The 23,282-nt window shown below is 41.2% G+C and overlaps 2 gene segments (V, D, J or C); one reads left to right on the forward strand and one right to left on the reverse strand.

Annotated features, from left to right (window-relative positions):
* The first annotated feature begins 107 nt into the window (after positions 1-107).
* Positions 108-21,957, forward strand: LOC119264333. The segment is given in 5 exon segments: positions 108-112; positions 405-490; positions 599-793; positions 4,555-4,785; positions 21,682-21,957. Coding segments are annotated over 4 exon segments (498 nt in total).
* Positions 13,547-15,220, reverse strand: LOC119264371. The segment is given in 2 exon segments: positions 13,547-14,002; positions 15,097-15,220. A coding segment is annotated over 1 exon segment (282 nt).
* Positions 21,958-23,282: the final 1,325 nt, after the last annotated feature.

The raw sequence follows: 23,282 nt of genomic DNA on the forward strand, positions 1-23,282 counted from the left end.
AAGCAGTGAAATATCTAAACTGAGGACTCGCTTGGTTCTTTAGAATTTACACAACAGACAAACTGAACTTCCTAAAGACTAAATATACAGTTTTAAATTGGTAGAAAATGTTGTAGATAAAAGTTCTTCTAAAAGTAATAGATGAAAAGCTTCTCACTGTTTTCATTGTTTCCTCCACCAAATAGTCCTCCAGCCCTGATCCAGACAGACTGGGTGGCAGTCGTAGCTGCAGAGACCCTCAAATGAAAGGCAGAGACAGTTAGAACTGCACAATAAGAGAGCGCCCTCTGCTGGACATTAAAGGGAATATTTCACTTCTAATAGAGGCTCCACTTTGCATGATCAGCCCATGCTTCAGTGCTCTGCTGGTGTTTATAGTCCTGTGAGTTTAACACTTCATGACTGAGAGCTGCTGCCCCACAAACTTCACCCACAGCAACCATGACTTTGGTCTCCATCTTCATCTGGACGCTCACCTTCTTGACTCAAGGTCACTCACTCATTTATCTTTGTGTAAATTAATTTCTGTAGATTAATATCTCTTTATATATTCTATTAATTCTTTATTTTGAAGTGTTTAAAATGATTTTTTTGTCAGGATCCTGTGGTCAGGTGACTGTGACTCAGACTCCTGCAGTGAAAACTGTTTCTCCAGGAGACTCAGTTACCATCAGCTGTAGAACCAGCATCAGTGTACCAACTTGTTCAGGTGGTCCTTGTTTAGCCTGGTATCAGCAGAAACCTGGAGAAGCTCCTAAACTCCTGATCTACTACGCTACCAGTAGACAGTCAGGTATTCCAGCTCGTTTCAGTGGCAGTGGATCTGGATCTGACTTCACTCTGACCATCAGTAATGTCCAGACTGAAGATGGAGGAGATTATTACTGTCAGAGTTATCACAGTGGTGATGTGTTTCCACAGTGTTTAGTAGGTGTACAAAAACCCCCCTCAGTCCAGCTGCACAGAGACTGCACTGCTGCAGCTGGACTCTACTGCAGGTGCTGAGGGGGAGGATGGACACACACAATAACACACTCTGTGGAAATCAGGACTTTAGATGGAGTTTGTTCTTCTGTTCATTAGACTGGAAATGCTTTGTGATTTTAGGGGTTTATTTCCTGATCTCCACAGGTCTGGAACTAGCTGTAGAGTTCAGCTCCAGTCTCATTTATTCTAAAGTTTATTATAAGGATCTGGACAGATTATGAAATGGATGTTTCTCTCAGTCCTGAGAAAGAGGGAGTCCCTGAAGAAGTCCTTCAACAAACTCAGACTCATCAGCTTTTAGTAGGAGATCATATTCAGAGGTGAGTAGACTGTAATAACAATTGTCACTTCAGCCTAAAATAATTAAACAGCTTAAATGTTTCAATTCCTCTAAATTAAGGACTTCAAATGAAATTTTAGTTTAATTGTTATTTTCAAGTTCAGATCAGCTGTTTTTTTGTCACATGACATTCAGGCTCTTCAATAATATTCAGATTGAGACATTAAGTTCAGATCTTTACTGAAGTCTCTGTAAAACTGAAACACAGACAGTAAAAACATGTAAATTGTGTCTGTTATAAGCTTTGAAGATCAGGGTTTAATTTAATTAGAGCTGTTATAAAATCTTCATGTGCAGCACCGTTAGCTTAGCGCTAACATTACATTACAAACCCCTTAGAGGTGCTAATCTCACAACCTAGACTTTTTCATGTGATTTAATCCAAATTAATCCCGTCCACTCAACATTTAACATCTACAGCAGATCACTGTTCCTGTTATTTATTTATTTATGATGGAGTTTTGACATTAATGACCTGAACTGGAGGTCCAGCTCTGAAACTCACAGTTCAGGACTGAGTTCTATAGAGAAACTCAGAGCTTGAGTAGATTTTAGATCTGATACTTTTTTACTCCAGTTGTACTTTTACTGCTACTTCAGTCATGATTTCACTGAAGTATCAACACTTTCACTGGAGTCTGATTTGAAGCTGCTCTTTCTCTCTCAACACCTTTCACACTACACGACTTACACTGTTGTTCTGTGTTCCTACAGTGCAGAACTTCCCAAGAGTCTAACTGGACCTGATGGACACAGTGGTCAGCAGCAGTTGGTGTGCTGTTAGACAGAGTGACCCACCATGCAGTCTGACAGGCAGACTGACCAGCAGGGGGAGCCACAGCCCAACTCAGCCCCTCCCAGCAGCCTCCTGGAGCTCCACCCTCCCACACTGATCAATAAAACTCCCACTACTGATCCTGGAGTGTGGAGCTGGGAGGCGTGCAGGAACGCTGCTGTGGGGTTTCTCACTGGCCATGTTCCTGCTGCACCATTACTCTCTGTACACTGTGATAAAGAGCCCAGGAGAATCAGCTGGAGCTTCATTCCCCACTGCACTTATTACACTGTTTATACTCCCATTACTTCCCTCAGAAGAACCTCACTACATGGTCTTCTACAGGACCATCACATCATGATCCATTTCAGACTCCATAGGTCTGTTAATCAGCAACATTAGACTCTGAACTGAGTCTCTTTTACACCAGCTTAGGATACTAAACCACACAGCGCTGTGATCATCAATCAGCCACTGGCTAAAAGGCACCACTATAAACTGGTAAATGTCCTGCGGTGATAAAGTGGGTTTACTTGCTGAAGTCAGATGCCGTGTGTATTTTGTTCTGGTCTATAACTGTTCTGTTCTTCTTGAAGTGGACCTTCTTAAACTAGGCCACTGTTTGGTATAACAGGGAAAGAAACTTGTTCTGGTAACACTTTTATAACTAATCCTGCTTGAGCAAATAGCTGCAATCACAGTATTTACCACATGTGAAGCCTCTAGGCTGACATGAAGTGAAACACTTACCTAAAATGTCTCTCTATGCAGTTTCTTCTACTATTACTACTCCTATCTTCAGTGCCCACACTGTAAAGCCTCACCACATTTAGCTGGAGCTGTGCTAAACTTGATTTAGACCTTTTTGGCTTATTCCTTTCTATGTTTTATTCTCAAAGACTGACCCACAGTGGTGGTCAGTTCCAGTCTAAGAGACTGAACACTCTACATATTACTGTATTCTCACTCTAACACACCTGACTGACCTGATGCAGAGCTTAATGATCCCCTGATGAGTTGAAGGAGGTTTGATACACTAAGACCAAGACACACCCACAGTTATCAGCACTAAAGGAAGAAGTGATACCAGCCCCCCACAGCCCACCCAGCTGAACTCAAACAAGCAGTTTAAAGCAGTAAACAGTCAGACAGACAGAGAGAGAGAGAGAGAGAGAGAGAGAGAGAGAGAGAGACAGAGAGAGAGAGAGCGAGAGAGAGAGAGAGAGAGAGAGAGAGAGCAGTGGGGTGGAACTCAGATTTGCATGAACAGGCCTGAGTCGTCCTCTTTCTCCCAGAATAGAGCAGCACTTTCACCAGATGTTCAGCTTCATTCAGCCAAACTCCCTCAAGATCAACACACAGCACTGCACTGAATCTCCAGCTGAACTCCCTCTCTAACAACACTGACCATCACCATTCATCACAGTAAAGAACTCAGACTGAACTCAAAAGAACTGGAAACTATGCAGCAGCACTAATGCGTTCTAGCACTGGAGAACATTCACTGGTTCCTCTTTCCACAGTGGAACAACTAGAACTTTCCTAACTCCTAATCTAACTACCATCAGATGAAGTGTCATAGAAACAGTTCAAACCTCTCATTAAAACCTGGGAATGTCTTCATCCAGGAGAATCTCACTGACCTCAGACCAGCTGGTCATCATGATCTGCAGCTGATAATGAGGGGATTAAATGAATCTCCTGTTTAAATAGAATAAAAGTCTCTTTTCACAGTGAGTTTGGTTCCTCCACTGAAAGAGAACCACAGTGCTACATTTCAGTGAAGTCATTGTACATAAACCTCCATCACTCCTCACTGTTCACCCTGAGCTCTTCTACACTCATCAACTATTGATGAGCTTTAGAGATGAACGTCTAACACTGAATGAACAGAACTGAGCTGATCCTTTTTAATCAGATCTAAATAATCAGACGTGTTTATTATGGAGGTGTTTGGTGAGTCCATTTCCATAGAGGCTCCACTTTGCATGATCAGCCCACGCTTCAGTGCTCTGCTAGTGTTTATAGTCCTGTGAGTTTAACACTTCATGACTGAGAGCTGCTGCCCCACAAACTTCACCCACAGCAACCATGACTTTGGTCTCCATCTTCATCTGGACGCTCACCCTCTGGACTCAAGGTCACTCACTCATTTATCTTTGTGTAAATTAATTTCTGTCCTGTTTGATGTACATTTTGTTGTATTTTATGTTTTATATAATATTTCTTTTAATGTTTTCATTCTTTTTTTCTTTTACTTTCTCAGGATCCAGTGGTCAGGTGACTGTGACTCAGACTCCAGCAGTGAAAACTGTTTCTCCAGGAGACTCAGTTACCATCAGCTGTAGAACCAGCCCTGCAGTGTATAACAATAACCGTCTATCCTGGTATCAGCAGAAACCTGGAGAAGCTCCTAAACTCCTGATCTACTACGCTACCAGTAGACAGTCAGGTATTCCAGCTCGTTTCAGTGGAAGTGGATCTGGATCTGACTTCACTCTGACCATCAGTAATGTCCAGACTGAAGATGCAGGAGATTATTACTGTCAGAGTTATCATTATATCAGTAGCACAAACCTGTTCCCACAGTGTTTAGTAGGTGTACAAAAACCCCCCTCAGTCCAGCTGCACAGAGACTTCACTCTCACACTCATCAGTTTTTAGTAGGAGATCATATTCAGAGGTGAGTTCACTGTAAAACATAGTTTCTTTACTATAATCAATACTTTATATGATGCATTTATTCAATCAAGTTATTTATTGAGTAAAGCCAGTTCAGTTCAGCAGAAATTCAGGCTCCTCCAATAATATTCAGATTGAGACAGTAAGTTCAGATCTTTACTGATGTTTCTGTAAAACTGAAACACAGACAGTAAAAACATGTAAACTCTGTCTGTTATAAGCTTTAAGGATCAGGGTTTAATTTAATTAGAGCTGCTATAAAATCTTCATGTGCACCACCGTTAGCTTAGCGCTAACATTACATTACAAACCCCTTAGAGGTGCTAATCTCACAATCTAGACTTTTTCATGTGATTTAATCCAAATGAATCCCGTCCACTCAACATTTAACATCTACAGCAGATCACTGTTCCTGTTATTTATTTATTTATGATGGAGTTTTGACATTAATATTCTTTAATATTAATATTCTTTCTAGTTTCTTTACTAAAGAGTTCACATTTGTTTCCAGGCTTTATTGATATTTACCCTGTAGAACTTCTGTCTGGAGCAACAGTAGCACCTCCTGCTGTTACGATGTCAACACAGATCAGACGCTCACAGATAAAAGAGCAAGGTTGAAGTTTACTTGAGGTTTTGATGGATGTACAGAGGGCATAGTCAGAACAGGCGAAGGTCAGAACCACTGAGCAAGAAAACCAAAACAAACAGGACATCCAGAGAGTAGCCAAAAATCAGTCTTCAAAAACCAACATCTCACACAGGATCCAGCGAACAAACCAGCAAGGGCAGGTCAGACATACAAAAAACAGGTCATACACGAAATAACTGACAAACAGAGAACTCTCAGTGGACAAAGAAAAAGGTTGGCAGTACTTCACAAAGTTCTACGCTAAAGCCCGGATTTATATACTGACTAACGAGCTGTAATAAAAACAGGGGTGATGGTTTAGAATTCCAGTGAGGCTGAATGCTGAAGTGAATGTTCACTGGTTGATGGCTGTAGAGTAGGAGTCACTTGGTCTCCCACTGATTCATGGGAGTTGGAGTCCTCTGGGCCGTTCAAGGACTCAAGTGATCTGAGTAAAAAGGAACAGGTGGGGGAGGCGTCTTCACCAGAAGGCTTGACACCTGCCCTGACTCAAAGCTTCTAGTCCTTGCCTTCTTTCCATTCCTGACCTTCTGTCTGTCTTGCTTCTGCCTGTGTTGAACATTTTTGATCCCCTTCATTTCTTCATACATGTGACCAAAAAAATATGATCAGATTATTTCAAACAAATAGTTTCTGTAAGTGTTGATCAGCACAACACATTGACTTGGAGGGATCTTGGCCTGTTCCTCCAGAACTGTTTCAACTGTACTTTGTTGGTATGACTGCCACATATCAGGTTCTGCCTCAACATTTCCATTGGATTAAGGTCTGGACTTTGACCAAGTCATTCCAACATTTCTTCTGCATCAGTCGTTCTTTATAGACTAACTGGTGTTTTTAGGGTCATTGTCTTTCTGCAGGACCACCTTCTGTTGAGGTTCAGTTCATGGATTAATGTCCTAACATTCTCCTATAAAACTTACTGATACATTCCGGAATTCATAGCTCCATTAAATGATGGCAAGCTGTCCTGGTCTAATACCAGCAAACTGCCCCAAACTGTGATACTCCCACCACCATCTTTCTAAGTTCAGTCGTGGTTCTTATGCTGGAAGTGTTCGGTTTTATTAAATATTATTTCTTGTTTGAGCCACAAAGATCCATTTTCCATCCACATGTCATTATTTCAGTCATCTTCTGGCTCATCCAGGTTGTCTTCAGGAATCTTTATACAGGCAGAAATGTTCTTCTTGGAGAGTAATGGCTTTCTCCATCCTATCATTCCATACATACTCTTCCTCTTCAGTGTTTGCTTGATGATGGACTCATGAACTCTGACATTACCCAGTGTAAGAGGGCCTGCAGGTTCTCAGACATATCCTGAGATTCTTCGTGATCTACCAGAATATTATGTATCTTAGTCATGGAGTCATTTTCTGTTGGATCACCACTCCAGTGAAGGATAACAGTGGTGTTGAATTGGTCTGACAGTGGATCTGTGAACACAAACTCATCAGAAAATGTTTTGAACTTCTTCCTGTCTAATCAACACTGACATGTTTTTCTGAGATCCTCAGAAATCTCTTTTGGCTGAGACATGGCATACACTGTTCTTTTAAATAGAGTAGAGACATTCACACTCAAACCTGATTGTTCAATTGATTGAACCTCCTGACCATATCCAACAAAATCCTGACCTGACATTCATAGAGCATTTTAAAGGGTGATTTGAGTAAATCACCATGTCCATGATTTGGCCATCTCTTTGTAGATGAATCACAGGTATCCTAGCTACAGTTTATGGGCCTCATTCACCCATGAGTTTTTTCTGAAGTTTGTTCTTGATGAAGGTTCTAAGAGAAAGTCTCAGATTCATGACATGATCTTAAAGCCCAGATCTGTTCTCACGTCTGTGCTCTTGAGTGTGTGCAGATTCTGTTCTTACCAAAGAGCAAATCCCAAATAAAACACTGGTGGGTGACAGAATCTTCATTAAAACTGTGTAAGTGGGTTTAAGAAGAAATTTCTACCTAAGAACGTTTGGTGAATGAGGCCCATTGAGATCAACTAAGAGGATGACCTTGAGGGTGAGACTAAAGTTTAAGGTCAAGGCCTTTCGAACCAGATCTTTGCTTGGAATAATATGTCTAGCTTTGTTCCCTTTAAGTTAAAGAACCTGGATTAAGCAGATTTGAAGAATTAGCAAAATCCACAGCCTCAGTTCTAAGAATTCTTCTGATTAGTGCAGCATAGCGTTACTAAAATATGTCTGTACGTGGACTGATGCGATTTTCTCCATCCATTTTTTGAAGTCCTACCAAATATTTCTGCTACTTCGGTGAACTTGGTGTTGACTGTTTTTTTTCAAGATTTTTTGGATTTTGTTCTCATAGATTATATTCAAGGATTCACCAACAGTGCTGGTCAGTTCCAGTCTTGGAGTCTGAACACTCAACATATTACTGTATTCTCACTCTAACACACCCGACTGACTCAACTGATGCAGAGCTTAATGATCCCCTGATGAGTTGAAGGAGGTTTGATACACTAAGACCAAGACACACCAAAGTTATCAGCACTAAAGGAAGAAGTGAAACCAGCCCCCCACAGCCCACCCAGCTGAACTGAAACAAGCAGTTTTAAACAGTAAAAAGTCAGACAGAGAGAGACAGAGAGAGAGAGAGAGAGAGAGAGAGAGAGAGACAGAGAGAGACAGAGAGAGAGAGAGACAGAGAGAGAGAGAGAGAGAGAGAGAGAGAGAGACAGAGAGAGAGAGAGAGAGAGAGAGAGAGAGAGAGAGAGAGAGCAGTGGGGTGGAACTCAGATCTGCATGAACAGGCCTGAGTCGTCCTCTTTCTCCCAGAATAGAGCAGCACTTTCACCAGATGTTCAGCTTCATTCAGCCAAACTCCCTCAAGATCAACACACAGCACTGCACCGAATCTCCAGCTGAACTCCCTCTCTAACAACACTGACCATCACCATTCATCACAGTAAAGAACTCAGACTGAACTCAAAAGAACTGGAAACTATGCAGCAGCACTAATACGTTCTAGCACTGGAGAACATTCACTGGTTCCTCTTTCCACAGTGGAACAACTAGAACTTTCCTAACTCCTAATCTAACTACCATCAGATGAAGTGTCATAGAAACAGTTCAAACCTCTCATTAAAACCTGTGAATGTCTTCATCCAGGAAAACCTCACTGACCTCAGACCAGCTGGTCATCATGATCTGCAGCTGATAATGAGGGGATTAAATGAATCTCCTGTTTAAATAGAATAAAAGTCTCTTTTCACAGTGAGTTTGGTTCCTCCACTGAAAGAGAACCACAGTGCTACATTTCAGTGAAGTCATTGTACATAAACCTCCATCACTCCTCACTGTTCACCCTGAGCTCTTCTACACTCATCAACTATTGATGAGCTTTAGAGATGAACGTCTAACACTGAATGAACAGAACTGAGCTGATACTTTTTGATCAGATCTAAATAATCAGACGTGTTTATTATGGAGGTGTTTGGTGAGTCCATTTCCATAGAGGCTCCACTTTGCATGATCAGCCCATGCTTCAGTGCTCTGCTAGTGTTTATAGTCCTGTGAGTTTAACACTTCATGACTGAGAGCTGCTGCCCCACAAACTTCACCCACAGCAACCATGACTTTGGTCTCCATCTTCATCTGGATGCTCACCCTCTGGACTCAAGGTAACTCGCTCATTTGCCTCTTTGTACAACGGGACAAGGGACGTATAATCTTTAAAATATATTGTTAAAACATTATATATATAATGAGTTTTTACATGTTTTTAATATTTATAAATAAATGTATAAAACTAAAGTTTTAATCTACATGTATTTATTTTTTTTTGGTTTCCAGGTTCCAGTGGTCAGGTGACTGTGACTCAGCCTCCTGTCATTTCTTCACTTCCAAAAGAAACAGTTCAAATCAGCTGTAAAACCAGCCCTGCAGTTTACCGCTGGAGTGATGGGAATGAGGGATTAGCCTGGTATCAGCAGAAACCTGGAGAAGCTCCTAAACTGCTGATTTACTCAATTGATGACAGAGCCTCAGGAATTCCAGCTCGTTTCAGTGGCAGTGGATCTGGATCTGACTTCACTCTGACCATCAGTAATGTCCAGACTGAAGATGCAGGAGATTATTACTGTCAGAGTGAACATGAGATCAGTGGTAGCTGGGTGATCCCACAGTGTTTAGTAGGTGTACAAAAACCCCCCTCAGTCCAGCTGCACAGAGACTGCACTCTCACACTCATCAGTTTTTAGTAGGAGATCATATTCAGAGGTGAGTTCACTGTAAAACATAGTTTATTTTCTATAATCAATAGTTTATATGATGCATTTATTCATTCAAATTATTTATTGAGTAAAGCCAGTTCAGTTCAGCAGAAATTCAGGCTCCTCCAATAATAATAAGATTTAGCCATTAAGTTCAGATCTTTACTGATGTTTCTGTAAAACTGAAACACAGACAGTAAAACATGTAAACTATGTCTGTTATAAGCTTTGAAGATCAGGGTTTAATTTAATTAGAGCTGCTATAAAATCTTCATGTGCACCACCGTTAGCTTAGCGCTAACATTACATTACAAACCCCTTAGAGGTGCTGATCTCACAATCTAGACTTTTTCATGTGATTTAATCCAAATTAATCCCGTCCACTCAACATTTAACATCTACAGCAGATCAATGTTCCTGTTATTTATTTATTTATGATGGAGTTTTGACATTAATGACCTGAACTGGAGGTCCAGCTCTGAAACTCACAGTTCAGGACTGAGTTCTATAGAGAAACTCAGAGCTTGAGTAGATTTTAGATCTGATACTTTTTTACTCCAGTTGTACTTTTACTGCTACTTCAGTCATGATTTCACTGAAGTATCAACACTTTCACTGGAGTCTGATTTGAAGCTGCTCTTTCTCTCTCAACACCTTTCACACTACACGACTTACACTGTTGTTCTGTGTTCCTACAGTGCAGAACTTCCCAAGAGTCTAACTGGACCTGATGGACACAGTGGTCAGCAGCAGCTGGTGTGCTGTTAGACAGAGTGACCCACCATGGAGTCTGACAGGCAGACTGACCAGCAGGGGGAGCCACAGCCCACCTCAGCCCCGCCCAGCAGCCTCCTGGAGCTCCACCCTCCCTCACTGATCAATAAAACTCCCACTACTGATCCTGGAGTGTGGAGCTGGGAGGCGTGCAGGAACGCTGCTGTGGGTTTTCTCACTGGCTGTGTTCCTGCTGCACCATTACTCTCTGTACACTGTAATAAAGAGCCCAGGAGAATCAGCTGGAGCTTCATTCCCCACTGCACTTATTACACTGTTTATACTCCCATTACTTCCCTCAGAAGAACCTCACTACATGGTCTTCTACAGGACCATCCCATGCCATGTCATGAAGTAGTTCATAGTCCAGATTAAAGTGTGTTTTGGATCGTTGTTGTTTCAGACACCAGCCTCTTTTTCAATTGACTGGGTCACATTTGTTTCCAGATTTTCTGATTTACTCTGTAGATCTTCTGTCAGTAGCAGCAGCAGCACCTGCTGCCCTGACTCAAAGTTTCTGGTCTTTGTTTCCTTTTTATACCCAGCCTTCTGACTGTGCTGCATTTTCTCTGGTTTTCCTGAGCCATGCTGTCGTCTTCAGCCTCTGCACATTTTCATTTGACAGGCAGTGCTGCTTGAAAGTGTTTTGAATTGGTCCAGTAGCAGAAAAACAGCACTAAATCATGATACTGCCACCACCATGTTTTACAGTTGGCATGAGGTTCTTATGCTGGAATGCATTGTTCAGTTGTGCTAAACAACATCTCTCATTTAGAGCATAAAGATACATTTTGGTCTGATCCATCCTCATGTCATTATTCCAGTATTGTTCTGGCTCATCCAGGTGATTTTAACAACTTTAAACAGGCAGGAATGTTCCTCCTGGAGAGTAATGGCTTTCTCTGTGCTAGACTTCTCTATGGACCATTTTACCTCATTACTTGCCTGATGGTGGACTAATATACATTGATATTAGTGAGTGTGGGACAGGCAACAGATCCTTAAACATTACCCTGGGGTTCTTTGTTATCTTCCAGAATGTTATACATGTTAGTTGTGGAGTCAGTTTTGTTGGATGACTGCTTAAGGAAAGAGTAACAGTGGTGTTGAATTTACTTTACTTGTACTGTATTGAGTGACAGTGGATCAGTGAAGCCCAAACTCATCAGTAATAGTTTTAGAACTTCCTCCAGTCTATTGAGCATTGACAAATAATGCTCTGATTTCCTCAGAGATCTTATTGTCTTAGGAGACACGGCATGCACTAATAAAAGAGTGAGGTAAAGGCCAGACTTTCTTAGTGAAGACTCAGGTTGACATTTTTAAATACGGTATGGTCAGTTATACTCCAATCTGACTGTCATCCAACTGACAGAACCTCTTCACACTAATAACCACCCACACTAAACTGAAAAGTCTAGCCGTTTACATACTTTTCCCCCAAAAAACTATATTTAATGTCCCAGTCTTGGAGACTGAACAAGCTACATGTTGCAGTATTCTTACTCTAACACACCCACAGTTATCAGCACTAAAGGAAGAAGTGAAACCAGCCCCCCACAGCCCACCCAGCTGAACTCAAACCAGCAGTTTTAAGCAGTAAACAGTCAGAGAGAGAGAGAGAGAGAGAGAGAGAGACAGAGAGAGAGAGAGAGAGACAGAGAGAGAGAGAGACAGAGAGAGAGACAGAGAGAGAGCGAGAGAGAGGGAGAGAGAGAGAGATAGAGAGACAGAAAGAGACAGAGAGAGAGAGAGAGAGAGAGAGAGAGAGAGAGAGAGAGAGAGAGCAGTGGGGTGGAACTCAGATCTGCATGAACAGGCCTGAGTCGTCCTCTTTCTCCCAGAATAGAGCAGCACTTTCACCAGATGTTCAGCTTCATTCAGCCAAAGTCCCTCAAGATCAACACACAGCACTGCACTGAATCTCCAGCTGAACTCCCTCTCTAACAACATGGAGTCACTGAGAAGTAGTTTTGGAAGTCCTAGAGAAGTATGGGCTTCAGTATCAGACCCCTTTCCTTATATTCAAGTTCAGTTTCACTGATTTATGTCAGGCTGTGTGATGAATCCAGTGAGACCGTGGGCCACAGGTCTAGAGGGCTTGGAGATCTGGAAGAGGAGTTTGATTTAGACGTCACCTTTTCCAGTAGCTCAAATCTGTATCCTTACTGAACCTCCGTCAGTGTGTACGGACTTCATTTGAACTTTCCAGACAGATCTGAACTCGGTTTGGAATGTCAGTCTCTTGGAATTTCCTCTTAGATTGTAATATAAACCGAGTTTATTCCGTTATAGAGATTCTTCTCATACATTTATTCATTTGCACAAACTCCTAATTTCTTTATGATTTATTATCCTTCACTGTTGCATATTCACATTTTACTGTTCGTCTTTCTTCCTTTTCCTGTTTAGAGAGCCCTAATTCATCCTTCTGAACATGTGTTTTAAATTAGGGTCTGTAAACGTGAGTGAAACTCTGACCTGACGAGTGCGACCATAAAAACCCAACAAAAATCTTTAGATTTTAAAAATGTTCATGCTTGAAGAAACAGAATGTAGCTAATATTTTAATTTCATATTTATTATCATAGTCATTAAGGCTAGAGCATTTTCCTTCATTTCCGCTGCTACTCTGCTGGTAGATTCTGCAGGTCTTTAGAGTCTCTGAATCAGAAAAATTACATTCAGACAAAAATGAATGTAAAAAGTTTTGTGAACTGTTAATATTTATTGTGATTGATTAAAAACCGATAATGTCTGAATCTAGAGATCTTATTTTACCCAATATAAAAATATTGTCTTATTTTATTATTTTTTTGTTTGTTTGATCATTTTTGAATCTCTGACACTGGAAAACAATTAACTACGAATAAATTTATGACCTTAATCACTGTGTCTCCATAATTTTTACTCTGATAGATCCTCCAAAATCAAGACATTAAAGATGAAACGCTGCAGTTCTGCTAAACCAAATGCTTTATTTATTGAAGAAATGAACGAACATGTTTCCAGTAAATTCCAGATCAAAGAAATATTTACATGTTTATTGTTGCTGGTTTAGTATGAAGAAAATAACACAATAAACAATGAAAGACTGTAGATATTAATACTGAAGCTCTTTATTGTGATGATGAATTGATGAGATGAAGATCAGAGCATTAAGCAGAGCCATGTTTGAGCTCACTGAAGATCAAGAGGAGCTCTAGCAGCTCCAACACACGCGTGGACGCTCACTGCCCAGTGCATTGCTCTCTCCTCAGGGTTTGGCTGACAGGAGTCTGGGAGTCCTTGGTGGCTTCACAGGTCACTGTCTTCTGTAGCCACTGGTCCTCCTGGAGGGTCAGGGTGCTGCTCCAGCTGTAGAGGCCGTCGTCCTTCTGCAGAAGCCCGGGGGTCTGGCTAACCCCCGAGCTCCAGCTGCTCCCGTCCACCTTCCAGCTCAGCCTCCAGTCTGAGGGGAAGCCCTTGTTGGCCAAACACACGAGTGTGGCCTTCCCCTGCTGCAGCTCCATGCTGGAGGGGGGCAGGACCGTGAGGGTGGGCGCGGCCACACCTAGGACACACACACAGTTTCATTTCCCTTATTTCTAACAGAGCACAACTGAGTTCAGTGATGCATTAAAAACCAAACTCTAATTACAACCTTAAACTCAACCGTTTCACACACAAACTCATATTTCCAATCACATTCATAGCTGCACTTCATTTCCATTTTCATTAGAAAATATTACTGAATTTCACTCAGTGAAACTCGGACATTCTGCACATCCTGTGATGGGAAATTTGAAATGGAACATGATTTTATTTCATCCAAAACAATAAATAATCCCTAAATAAATGGAGCTGCAGTCTCCATGTACTATGGCTTCAAAGCTTTAGAGCAGAAAACGCCGCTCATAATAACCTCCACATTGTGGCTTCCAGATGGAGACAGAACTGCTGTAATGGAGCCCAACACTGACACTACAATCCAGCTCTACATCTGATCTTTTTAAAGAAATGTCATTACTGAACACTTCACAGGAAACCTTTAGGAAATATTAGTGTTTTAAAGAAAAGAAATCCAGTTCAGAAACAGGAGCTCGTGGTAAAGCCTAAAGCTCCACGCTCGCCACACTTCAGCCAAGTTCTAATGAAATACATTCAAATTTGGATCAGAACTGATTTAGAAGAACATCAAGTACGTCTGTACTGTTGATCCATAATCATTTTAATAAAACATTCCTTTTGAATAAGGAGAAAAAGTGGACTTACTTCCAACTGACAGTTTGGTTCCTCCACCAAAAGTGTACCACAGTGATACAAACTGGTTTACTGGCTGTACAAAAACCTCCTGCTCTAAACACGCCGCTCTCTTCAGCCTCTACACGCACTATTTCTGACCTATAATACAATATTAATGGGTTCTACAATCATCTAATAATGGAATAAACTACACACTGTAGATCTGCACACGTTCTGCCTTTTATTCCCAACAAGGATTATTTTATAAGCAGTGAAATATCTAAACTGAGGACTCGCTTGGTCCTTTAGAATTTACACAGCAGACAAACTGAACTTCCTAAAGACTAAATATACAGTTTTAAATTGGTAGAAAATGTTCTAGATAAAAGTTCTTCTAAAAGTAATAGATGAAAAGGTTCTTACTGTTTTCATTGTTTCCTCCACCAGAAAGTCCTCCAGCCCTGATCCAGACAGACTGTGTGGCAGTCGTAGCTGCAGAGACCCTCAAATGAAAGGCAGAGACAGTTAGAACTGCACAATAAGAGAGCGCCCTCTGCTGGACATTAAAGGGAATATATTTCACTTCTAATAGAGGCTCCACTTTGCATGATCAGCCCATGCTTCAGTGCTCTGCTAGTGTTTATAGTCCTGTGAGTTTAACACTTCATGACTGAGAGCTGCTGCCCCACAAACTTCACCCACAGCAACCATGACTTTGGTCTCCATCTTCATCTGGACTCTCACCCTCTGGACCCTCTATATGGTAAAAATATCAGGGGTTATATTTCAGTTCTGAGGGGCCGCATTAACTCTCTTTTCTTTTTGATCATAGCTGAATTAAAATTAAATGAAGATGTTCTGAAATGTTGACTTGTTTTCTCTCTATTTTTTTTTCTTTAGGGTCATTTGGAGACATAATTATGACTCAGACTCCAGGATCTCAGACTGTTTCACCAGTCAGTCTATAACAGCTTGATGAAGATGTTGAGATGATGTGTTTATTAATGTGTTCAGTGACCTTTCAGGTTAAACATCTACAGATTTGAACTTGAACACTCCTAATAAAATTAATAATCTCAAATTAGAATAGAATAGAATTCACCTTTATTGTCATTGCGTATGTCGCAAGTACAAAGATGAAATGCAGTTTGCATCCATCCAGAAGTGCTTAGCAGCAATATAAATATGTATGTTACAAGTGTAGAGTAAGTATAGTATATACAGGTTAAAAAAATATGAGGGGGTATGGACATGAAGGGGGTTATACAGGTTATAAACAAGAATGTACAGGTTATAAATATGAAGGGGTATAAAGTACTATGAACAGGTTATAAATATGAAGGGGTATAAAGTACTATGAACAGGTTATAAATATGAAGGGGTATAAAGTACTATGAACAGGTTATAAATATGAAGGCGTATAAAGTACTATGAACAGGTTATAAATATGAAGGGGTATAAAGTACTATGAACACGTTATAAATATGAAGGGGTATAAAGTACTATGAACAGGTTATAAATATGAAGGGGTATAAAGTACTATGAACACGTTATAAATATGAAGGGGTATAAAGTACTATGAACAGGTTATAAATATGAAGGGGTATAAAGTACTATGAACAGGTTATAAATATGAAGTGCTATAAAGTACTATGAACAGGTTATAAATATGAAGGGGTATAAAGTACTATGAACACGTTATAAATATGAGGGGGTATAAAGTACTATGTACAGGTTATAAATATGAAGTGCTATAAAGTACTATGAACAGGTTATAAATAGGAAGGGGTATAAAGTACTATGAACAGGTTATAAATATGAAGGGGTATAAAGTACTATGAACAGGTTATAAATATGAAGGGGTATAAAGTACTATGAACACGTTATAAATATGAAGGGGTATAAAGTACTATGAACAGGTTATAAATATGAGGGGGTATAAAGTACTATGAACAGGTTATAAATATGAAGTGCTATAAAGTACTATGAACAGGTTATAAATAGGAAGGGGTATAAAGTACTATGAACAGGTTATAAATATGAAGGGGTATAAAGTACTATGAACAGGTTATAAATATGAAGGGGTATAAAGTACTATGAACACGTTATAAATATGAAGGGGTATAAAGTACTATGAACAGGTTATAAATATGAAGGGGTATAAAGTACTATGAACACGTTATAAATATGAAGGGGTATAAAGTACTATGAACAGGTTATAAATATGAAGGGGTATAAAGTACTATGAACAGGTTATAAATATGAAGGGGTATAAAGTACTATGAACAGATTATAAATATGAAGGGGTATAAAGTACTATGAACAGGTTATAAATATGAAGGGGTATAAAGTACTATGAACACGTTATAAATATGAGGGGGTATAAAGTACTATGAACAGGTTATAAATATGAAGGGGGATAAGTATGTACTTATGAACAGGTAGAGTATTTACACAGTATATACAATAATGGGCAGTATATACAGCAGATGTGAGTGCCGGTAAGTGGTGTTGAGTGGTGTGTAAGTCTGTGTGTTATTGGTGTGTGTTAGGGTACAGTCCATTGTTATTTGTTTAGGTATCAGGAGGCAGAGTTCAGGAGTGTGACAGCAGTTGGAAAGAAGCTGTTCCGGTATCTGGTGGTCTTAGTCCGGAGGATCCTGTAGCGCCTCCCAGAGGGCAGGTGGGTGAAGAGTCTGTGTGCTGGGTGACTGGGATCTTTGATGATTTTCCCAGCCCTCTTCAGACACCGCTTCCTGTAAATGTCCTCTATGGTAGGAAGTGGTGCACCGATGATGCGCTGGGCAGCTTTCACCACCCTTTGCAGCGCCTTCCGGACTGAGGCAGAGCAGCACCCGTACCATACTGTGATGCAGTTGGTCAGGATGCTCTCAATGGTGCAGCGATAGAAGTTCACCAGGATGTCTGAGGACAGGTGGTTCATCCTCAGCCTCCTCAGAAAGAAGAGGCGCTGGTGAGCCTTCTTTACCAGCTTGGAGCAGCTGGTCATCCAGGTGAGAGCCTTGGAGATGTGGACACCAAGGAACTTGAAGCTGTTCACACGCTCCACTGCCGTCCCCTTGATGTGGATGGGTGGATGTGGGTCAGGATTCCTTCTGAAGTCCACAATGAGCTCCTTAGTTTTCTCAGCGTTGAGCAGAAGGTTGTTTGTGTCGCACCACTCAGCCAGACGATCTACCTCCTCCCTATAGGCTGTCTCATCGTTGCTCGTAAACAAGGAATTAAATTAAATAAAGGAATTAGTAAGTAAATGTTAATGGTAAAAAGTTCTAATACACTTCATTAAAACTGTATTATTAAGATCTGAAAATACTCAGGAGAGAAGAAATGCATCAAAATTTTACTTCAGTGCATGAAATTGAATAAATATAACTAATTACTGCTCATCTCTACTTTTCACTACACAGCAACACAAATCTCCCACTGCTCCTGATGCTCAGTGTTCCCCAGGGTTCTGTTCTGGGCCCCTTTCCTTTCTTAATTTATACGCTTATATCAGTTTTCACTCAGTTTTCATTCATAATGATACACAAATCTGTATCAGCCACCAAAGACCACTCTCCATCAGCCCATCCCTCCCTCTCTGTCTTCATCTGTGATATTAAGATTTGCATGAGGTGATTTCCTTAAATTCAACACAGAAAAGATCGATATATTAATATATTATTGATATATTATATTATATTAATTATATATTATATTATACTGATTATTAATAAATATTATCTGCCCCTTTGTGTGGTCAATATACACCCCTTTCCTGTTCATGACCTTCACAGACATACATGGCCTTGACCTTCATACCTTACTGACCTCCTCCATCTCTACACTACAGCTCAGACACTCAGGTCTTCTGGAGCTGGTCTGATTAGAGTGAATCAGACTGTCCCCAGTCAGTGGGAGAGAATTTAGTGGAACAGCTCCAAACCTCTGGAACTCCCCTCTATCTCTGTCTTTAACACACAACTCAAACCCCCCTGTTCACTCAGTGCTTTACCTCCCTTTACATGTTCATTCAGATGGAGCTGATGCTTTTCTCCTGTATGTTAGAGCTCTTTCTGTTTGTTTCTGCACTCGTTCTGTTTCACTGTTAACTGCTTTGAGTTTAATAAAGGTGCAGTAGAAATAAAACAGGTTATTATTTGACTGACACACTGATGGTCATCAGCAGCACTAAAGGAAGAAGTGAAACCAGCCCCCCACAGCCCACCCAGCTGAACACAAACAAGCAGTTTTAAGCAGTAAACAGTCAGACAGAGAGAGAGAGATATAGACAGAGAGAGAGAGAGAGAGAGAGAGAGAGAGAGAGAGAGAGACAGAGAGAGAGAGAAAGAGAGAGACAGAGAGAGAGAGAGAGAGAGATATAGACAGAGAGAGAGAGAGAGAGAGAGAGAGAGAGAGAGAGAGACAGAGAGAGAGAGAGAGAGAGAGAGAGACAGAGAGAGAGAGAGAGAGAGAGAGAGAGAGACAGAGACAGAGAGAGAGAGAGAGAGAGAGAGAGAGAGAGAGAGAGAGAGAGAGAGAGAGAGAGAGAGAGCAGTGGGGTGGAACTCAGATCTGCATGAACAGGCCTGAGTCGTCCTCTTTCTCCCAGAATAGAGCAGCACTTTCACCAGATGTTCAGCTTCATTCAGCCAAACTCCCTCAAGATCAACACACAGCACTGCACTGAATCTCCAGCTGAACTCCCTCTCTAACAACACTGACCATCACCATTCATCACAGTAAAGAACTCAGACTGAACTCAAAAGAACTGGAAACTATGCAGCAGCACTAAGGCGTTCTAGCACTGGAGAACATTCACTGGTTCCTCTTTCCACAGTGGAACAAATAGAACTTTCCTAACTCCTAATCTAACTACCATCAGATGAAGTGTCATAGAAACAGTTCAAACCTCTCATTAAAACCTGTGAATGTCTTCATCCAGGAGAACCTCACTGACCTCAGACCAGCTGGTCATCATGATCTGCAGCTGATAATGAGGGGATTAAATTAATCTCCTGTTTAAATAGAATAAAAGTCTCTTTTCACAGTGAGTTTGGTTCCTCCACTGAAAGAGAACCACAGTGCTACATTTCAGTGAAGTCATTGTACATAAACCTCCATCACTCCTCACTGTTCACCCTGAGCTCTTCTACACTCATCAACTATTGATGAGCTTTAGAAATGAACGTCTAGCACTGAATGAACAGAACTGAGCTGATACTTTTTAATCAGATCTGAATAATCAGACGTGTTTATTATGGAGGTGTTTGGTGAGTCCATTTCCATAGAGGCTCCACTTTGCATGATCAGCCCACGCTTCAGTGCTCTGCTAGTGTTTATAGTCCTGTGAGTTTAACACTTCATGACTGAGAGCTGCTGCCCCACAAACTTCACCCACAGCAACCATGACTTTGGTCTCCATCTTCCTCTGGACGCTCACCCTCTGGACTCAAGGTAAAAGTAAAAATTTACTTTTGTAAAGTATGAACCTTAAATGTCTATATTTGTTTTGAAATTAACTATTTCTATTATTTATTTATTTATTTATTAGGATCCAGTGGTCAGGTGACTGTGACTCAGACTCCCGCAGTGAAAACTGTTTCTCCAGGAGACTCAGTTACCATCAGCTGTAGAACAAGCACTGCACCAGCCTGTTCTCCTCCTTGTATCTCTTGGTATCAGCAGAAACCTGGAGAAGCTCCTAAACTCCTGATCTACAGGGCTACCAGTAGACAGTCAGGTATTCCAGATCGTTTCAGTGGCAGTGGATCTGGATCTGACTTCACTCTGACCATCAGTAATGTCCAGACTGAAGATGCAGGAGATTATTACTGTCAGAGTGAACACAGTATCAGTGGTAGCTGGGTGTTCCCACAGTGTTTAGTAGGTGTACAAAAACCCCCCTCAGTCCAGCTGCACAGAGACTGCACTGCTGCAGCTGGACTCTACTGCAGGTGCTGACGGGGAAGATGGACACACACAATAACACACTCTGTGGAAATCAGGACTTTAGATGGAGTTTGTTCTTCTGTTCATTAGACTGGAAATGCTTTGTGATTTTAGGGGTTTATTTCCTGATCTCCACAGGTCTGGAACTAGCTGTAGAGTTCAGCTCCAGTCTCTTTTATTCTAAAGTTTATTATAAGGATCTGGACAGATTATTAAATGGATGTTTCTCTCAGTCCTGAGAAAGAGGGAGTCCCTGAAGACGTCCTTCAACAAACTCAGACTCATCAGCTTTAGTAGGAGATCATATTCAGAGGTGAGTAGACTGTAAACAGTAATTCATCTGTTTAACCTCAAATAATTACTTCATGTGGTAACAATCATCTTTTCTGGCCTCATTCAGTTGAAATAACACATTTAGAGTGTTTATTTCAGTAAAACCTGTTCACTCAAATTTTACAGCATGAAGACCTTCAGACTCCTCCAGTAATGTTCAGAGACAGACATGAAGTTCAGATCTTTACTGAATTCTCTGTAAAACTGAAACACTAAACTATGGAAACAGAATGTCTGTTATAAGCTTTGAACATCTGAGTTTAAGTCAGAGCTGCTATAAAACTCTACATGTGCACCACCGTTAGCTTGGAGCTAACATTACATTACAAACCACTTAGATGTGCTAAAATAGACGTCCACATGAACTGATTCAAATGAATCCTGTCCCCTCAACATTTAACATCTACAGCAGATCCACTGTTCCTGTTATTGATTTATTTATTTATTTATGACTGATTTTCTACAGTAATGACCTGAACTGAAGGTCTAGCTCTAAAAGTCCCAGTTCAGGACTGAGTTCTGTAGAGAAACTCAGAGTTCTGATATATTTTGGATCTGATCTTTTTATTTACTCCTATTTAATTTATAGTTTTACTGCTACTTCAGTCATGATTTGACTGAAGTATCAACACTTTCACTGGAGTCTGATTTGAAGCTGCTCTTTCTCTCTCAACACCTTTCACACTACACGACTTACACTGTTGTTCTGTGTTCCTACAGTGCAGAACTTCCCCAGAGTCTAACTGGACCTGATGGACACAGTGGTCAGCAGCAGCTGGTGTGCTGTTGAAGTGATCCACTATGGAGTCTGACTCCGAGGTCAAAGATGTTCCCAATCTAAAAACAGCATAAATGTTGTGACTGGCAGCGCTGTTACTGACCAGCCTGACCACCCAGCCCTCTACACACTGAGCTCCACCAGCTCAGAGGACTGTATGCTGTGCACTTCATCTCTGGCTAAGCCTTATTTCTAGTATATGTAAATATTTATACTGTAACTTTTTATTTAGTGCAGGGTCATGAGGTCACAGATCAGCCTGATGTTTATTAGGTACAGGATTATCTCTCAACTGCAGCTCTAACACAGAGAATTCCTCTTTATTTGGTGATGCTGCCCTGTTTATGTACCACGTCTGTTCACTGTGAAAGCAGAGCGGCAGCCTTTCTAGTGACTGGAGTCCCGTCAGTGATAAGAGACCCGCTTCCCCCACAAGGAGGCGCTGTTGTATAAGTTAAACAGAGACGTTGGAGATGGTGGACTTGTAGTTAAAGCCTGTGATGAGTCTTAAACAGTAGTGTGGACTTCATTACTGCTTGAAGGGGAGGAGTTAATTCTCTAGACTACTTAAACTGCTGTGCTGTTTATTCCACTCTAGTTTATTTCAGACCACACAAGCTAATGAATGAGTGGAGCTCTGAGCCGTGAGCTGCTGTGCTGTGGTGGAAAGTTCTCAGCTTGGAGAAATAAAGGCTTTGGAGCAGCATCAGTGGGTCTCTCCTCTCACAGTCCTTTACCTGCCTGACAGTTCAGTAGTTTATTCTCAAAGGTTCCTCACACTGGTTCTCAGTTCCAGCCCTGAACGCTCTACAGTCCTCATACTTTTGTAGTCTTAATCCAGCACACTGGACTAAACACATGAAGGGCTTTAGAATTACCTGATGAGTTTAATGAGGGACGAGACACTACGACTACGAAGCAGCACTAAAGGAAGAAGTGAAACCAGCCCCCCCACAGCCCACCCAGCTGAACACAAACAAGCAGTTTTAAGCAGTAAACAGTCAGACAGAGAGAGAGAGAGAGAGACAGAGAGAGAGAGAGAGAGACAGAGAGAGAGAGAGAGACAGAGAGAGAGAGAGAGAGAGAGAGAGACAGAGAGAGAGAGAGAGAGAGAGAGAGAGAGAGAGAGAGAGAGAGAGAGACAGAGAGAGAGAGAGAGAGAGAGAGAGAGAGAGAGAGAGAGACAGAGAGAGACAGAGAGAGACAGAGAGAGAGAGAGAGAGAGAGAGAGAGAGAGAGAGAGAGAGAGCAGTGGGGTGGAACTCAGATCTGCATGAACAGGCCTGAGTCGTCCTCTTTCTCCCAGAATAGAGCAGCACTTTCACCAGATGTTCAGCTTCATTCAGCCAAACTCCCTCAAGATCAACACACAGCACTGCACTGAATCTCCAGCTGAACTCCCTCTCTAACAACACTGACCATCACCATTCATCACAGTAAAGAACTCAGACTGAACTCAAAAGAACTGGAAACTATGCAGCAGCACTAATGCGTTCTAGCACTGGAGAACATTCACTGGTTCCTCTTTCCACAGTGGAACAAC

Source organism: Pygocentrus nattereri, chromosome 11, assembly GCF_015220715.1.
Source record: "Pygocentrus nattereri isolate fPygNat1 chromosome 11, fPygNat1.pri, whole genome shotgun sequence".
Classification (NCBI taxonomy): domain Eukaryota; kingdom Metazoa; phylum Chordata; class Actinopteri; order Characiformes; family Serrasalmidae; genus Pygocentrus; species Pygocentrus nattereri.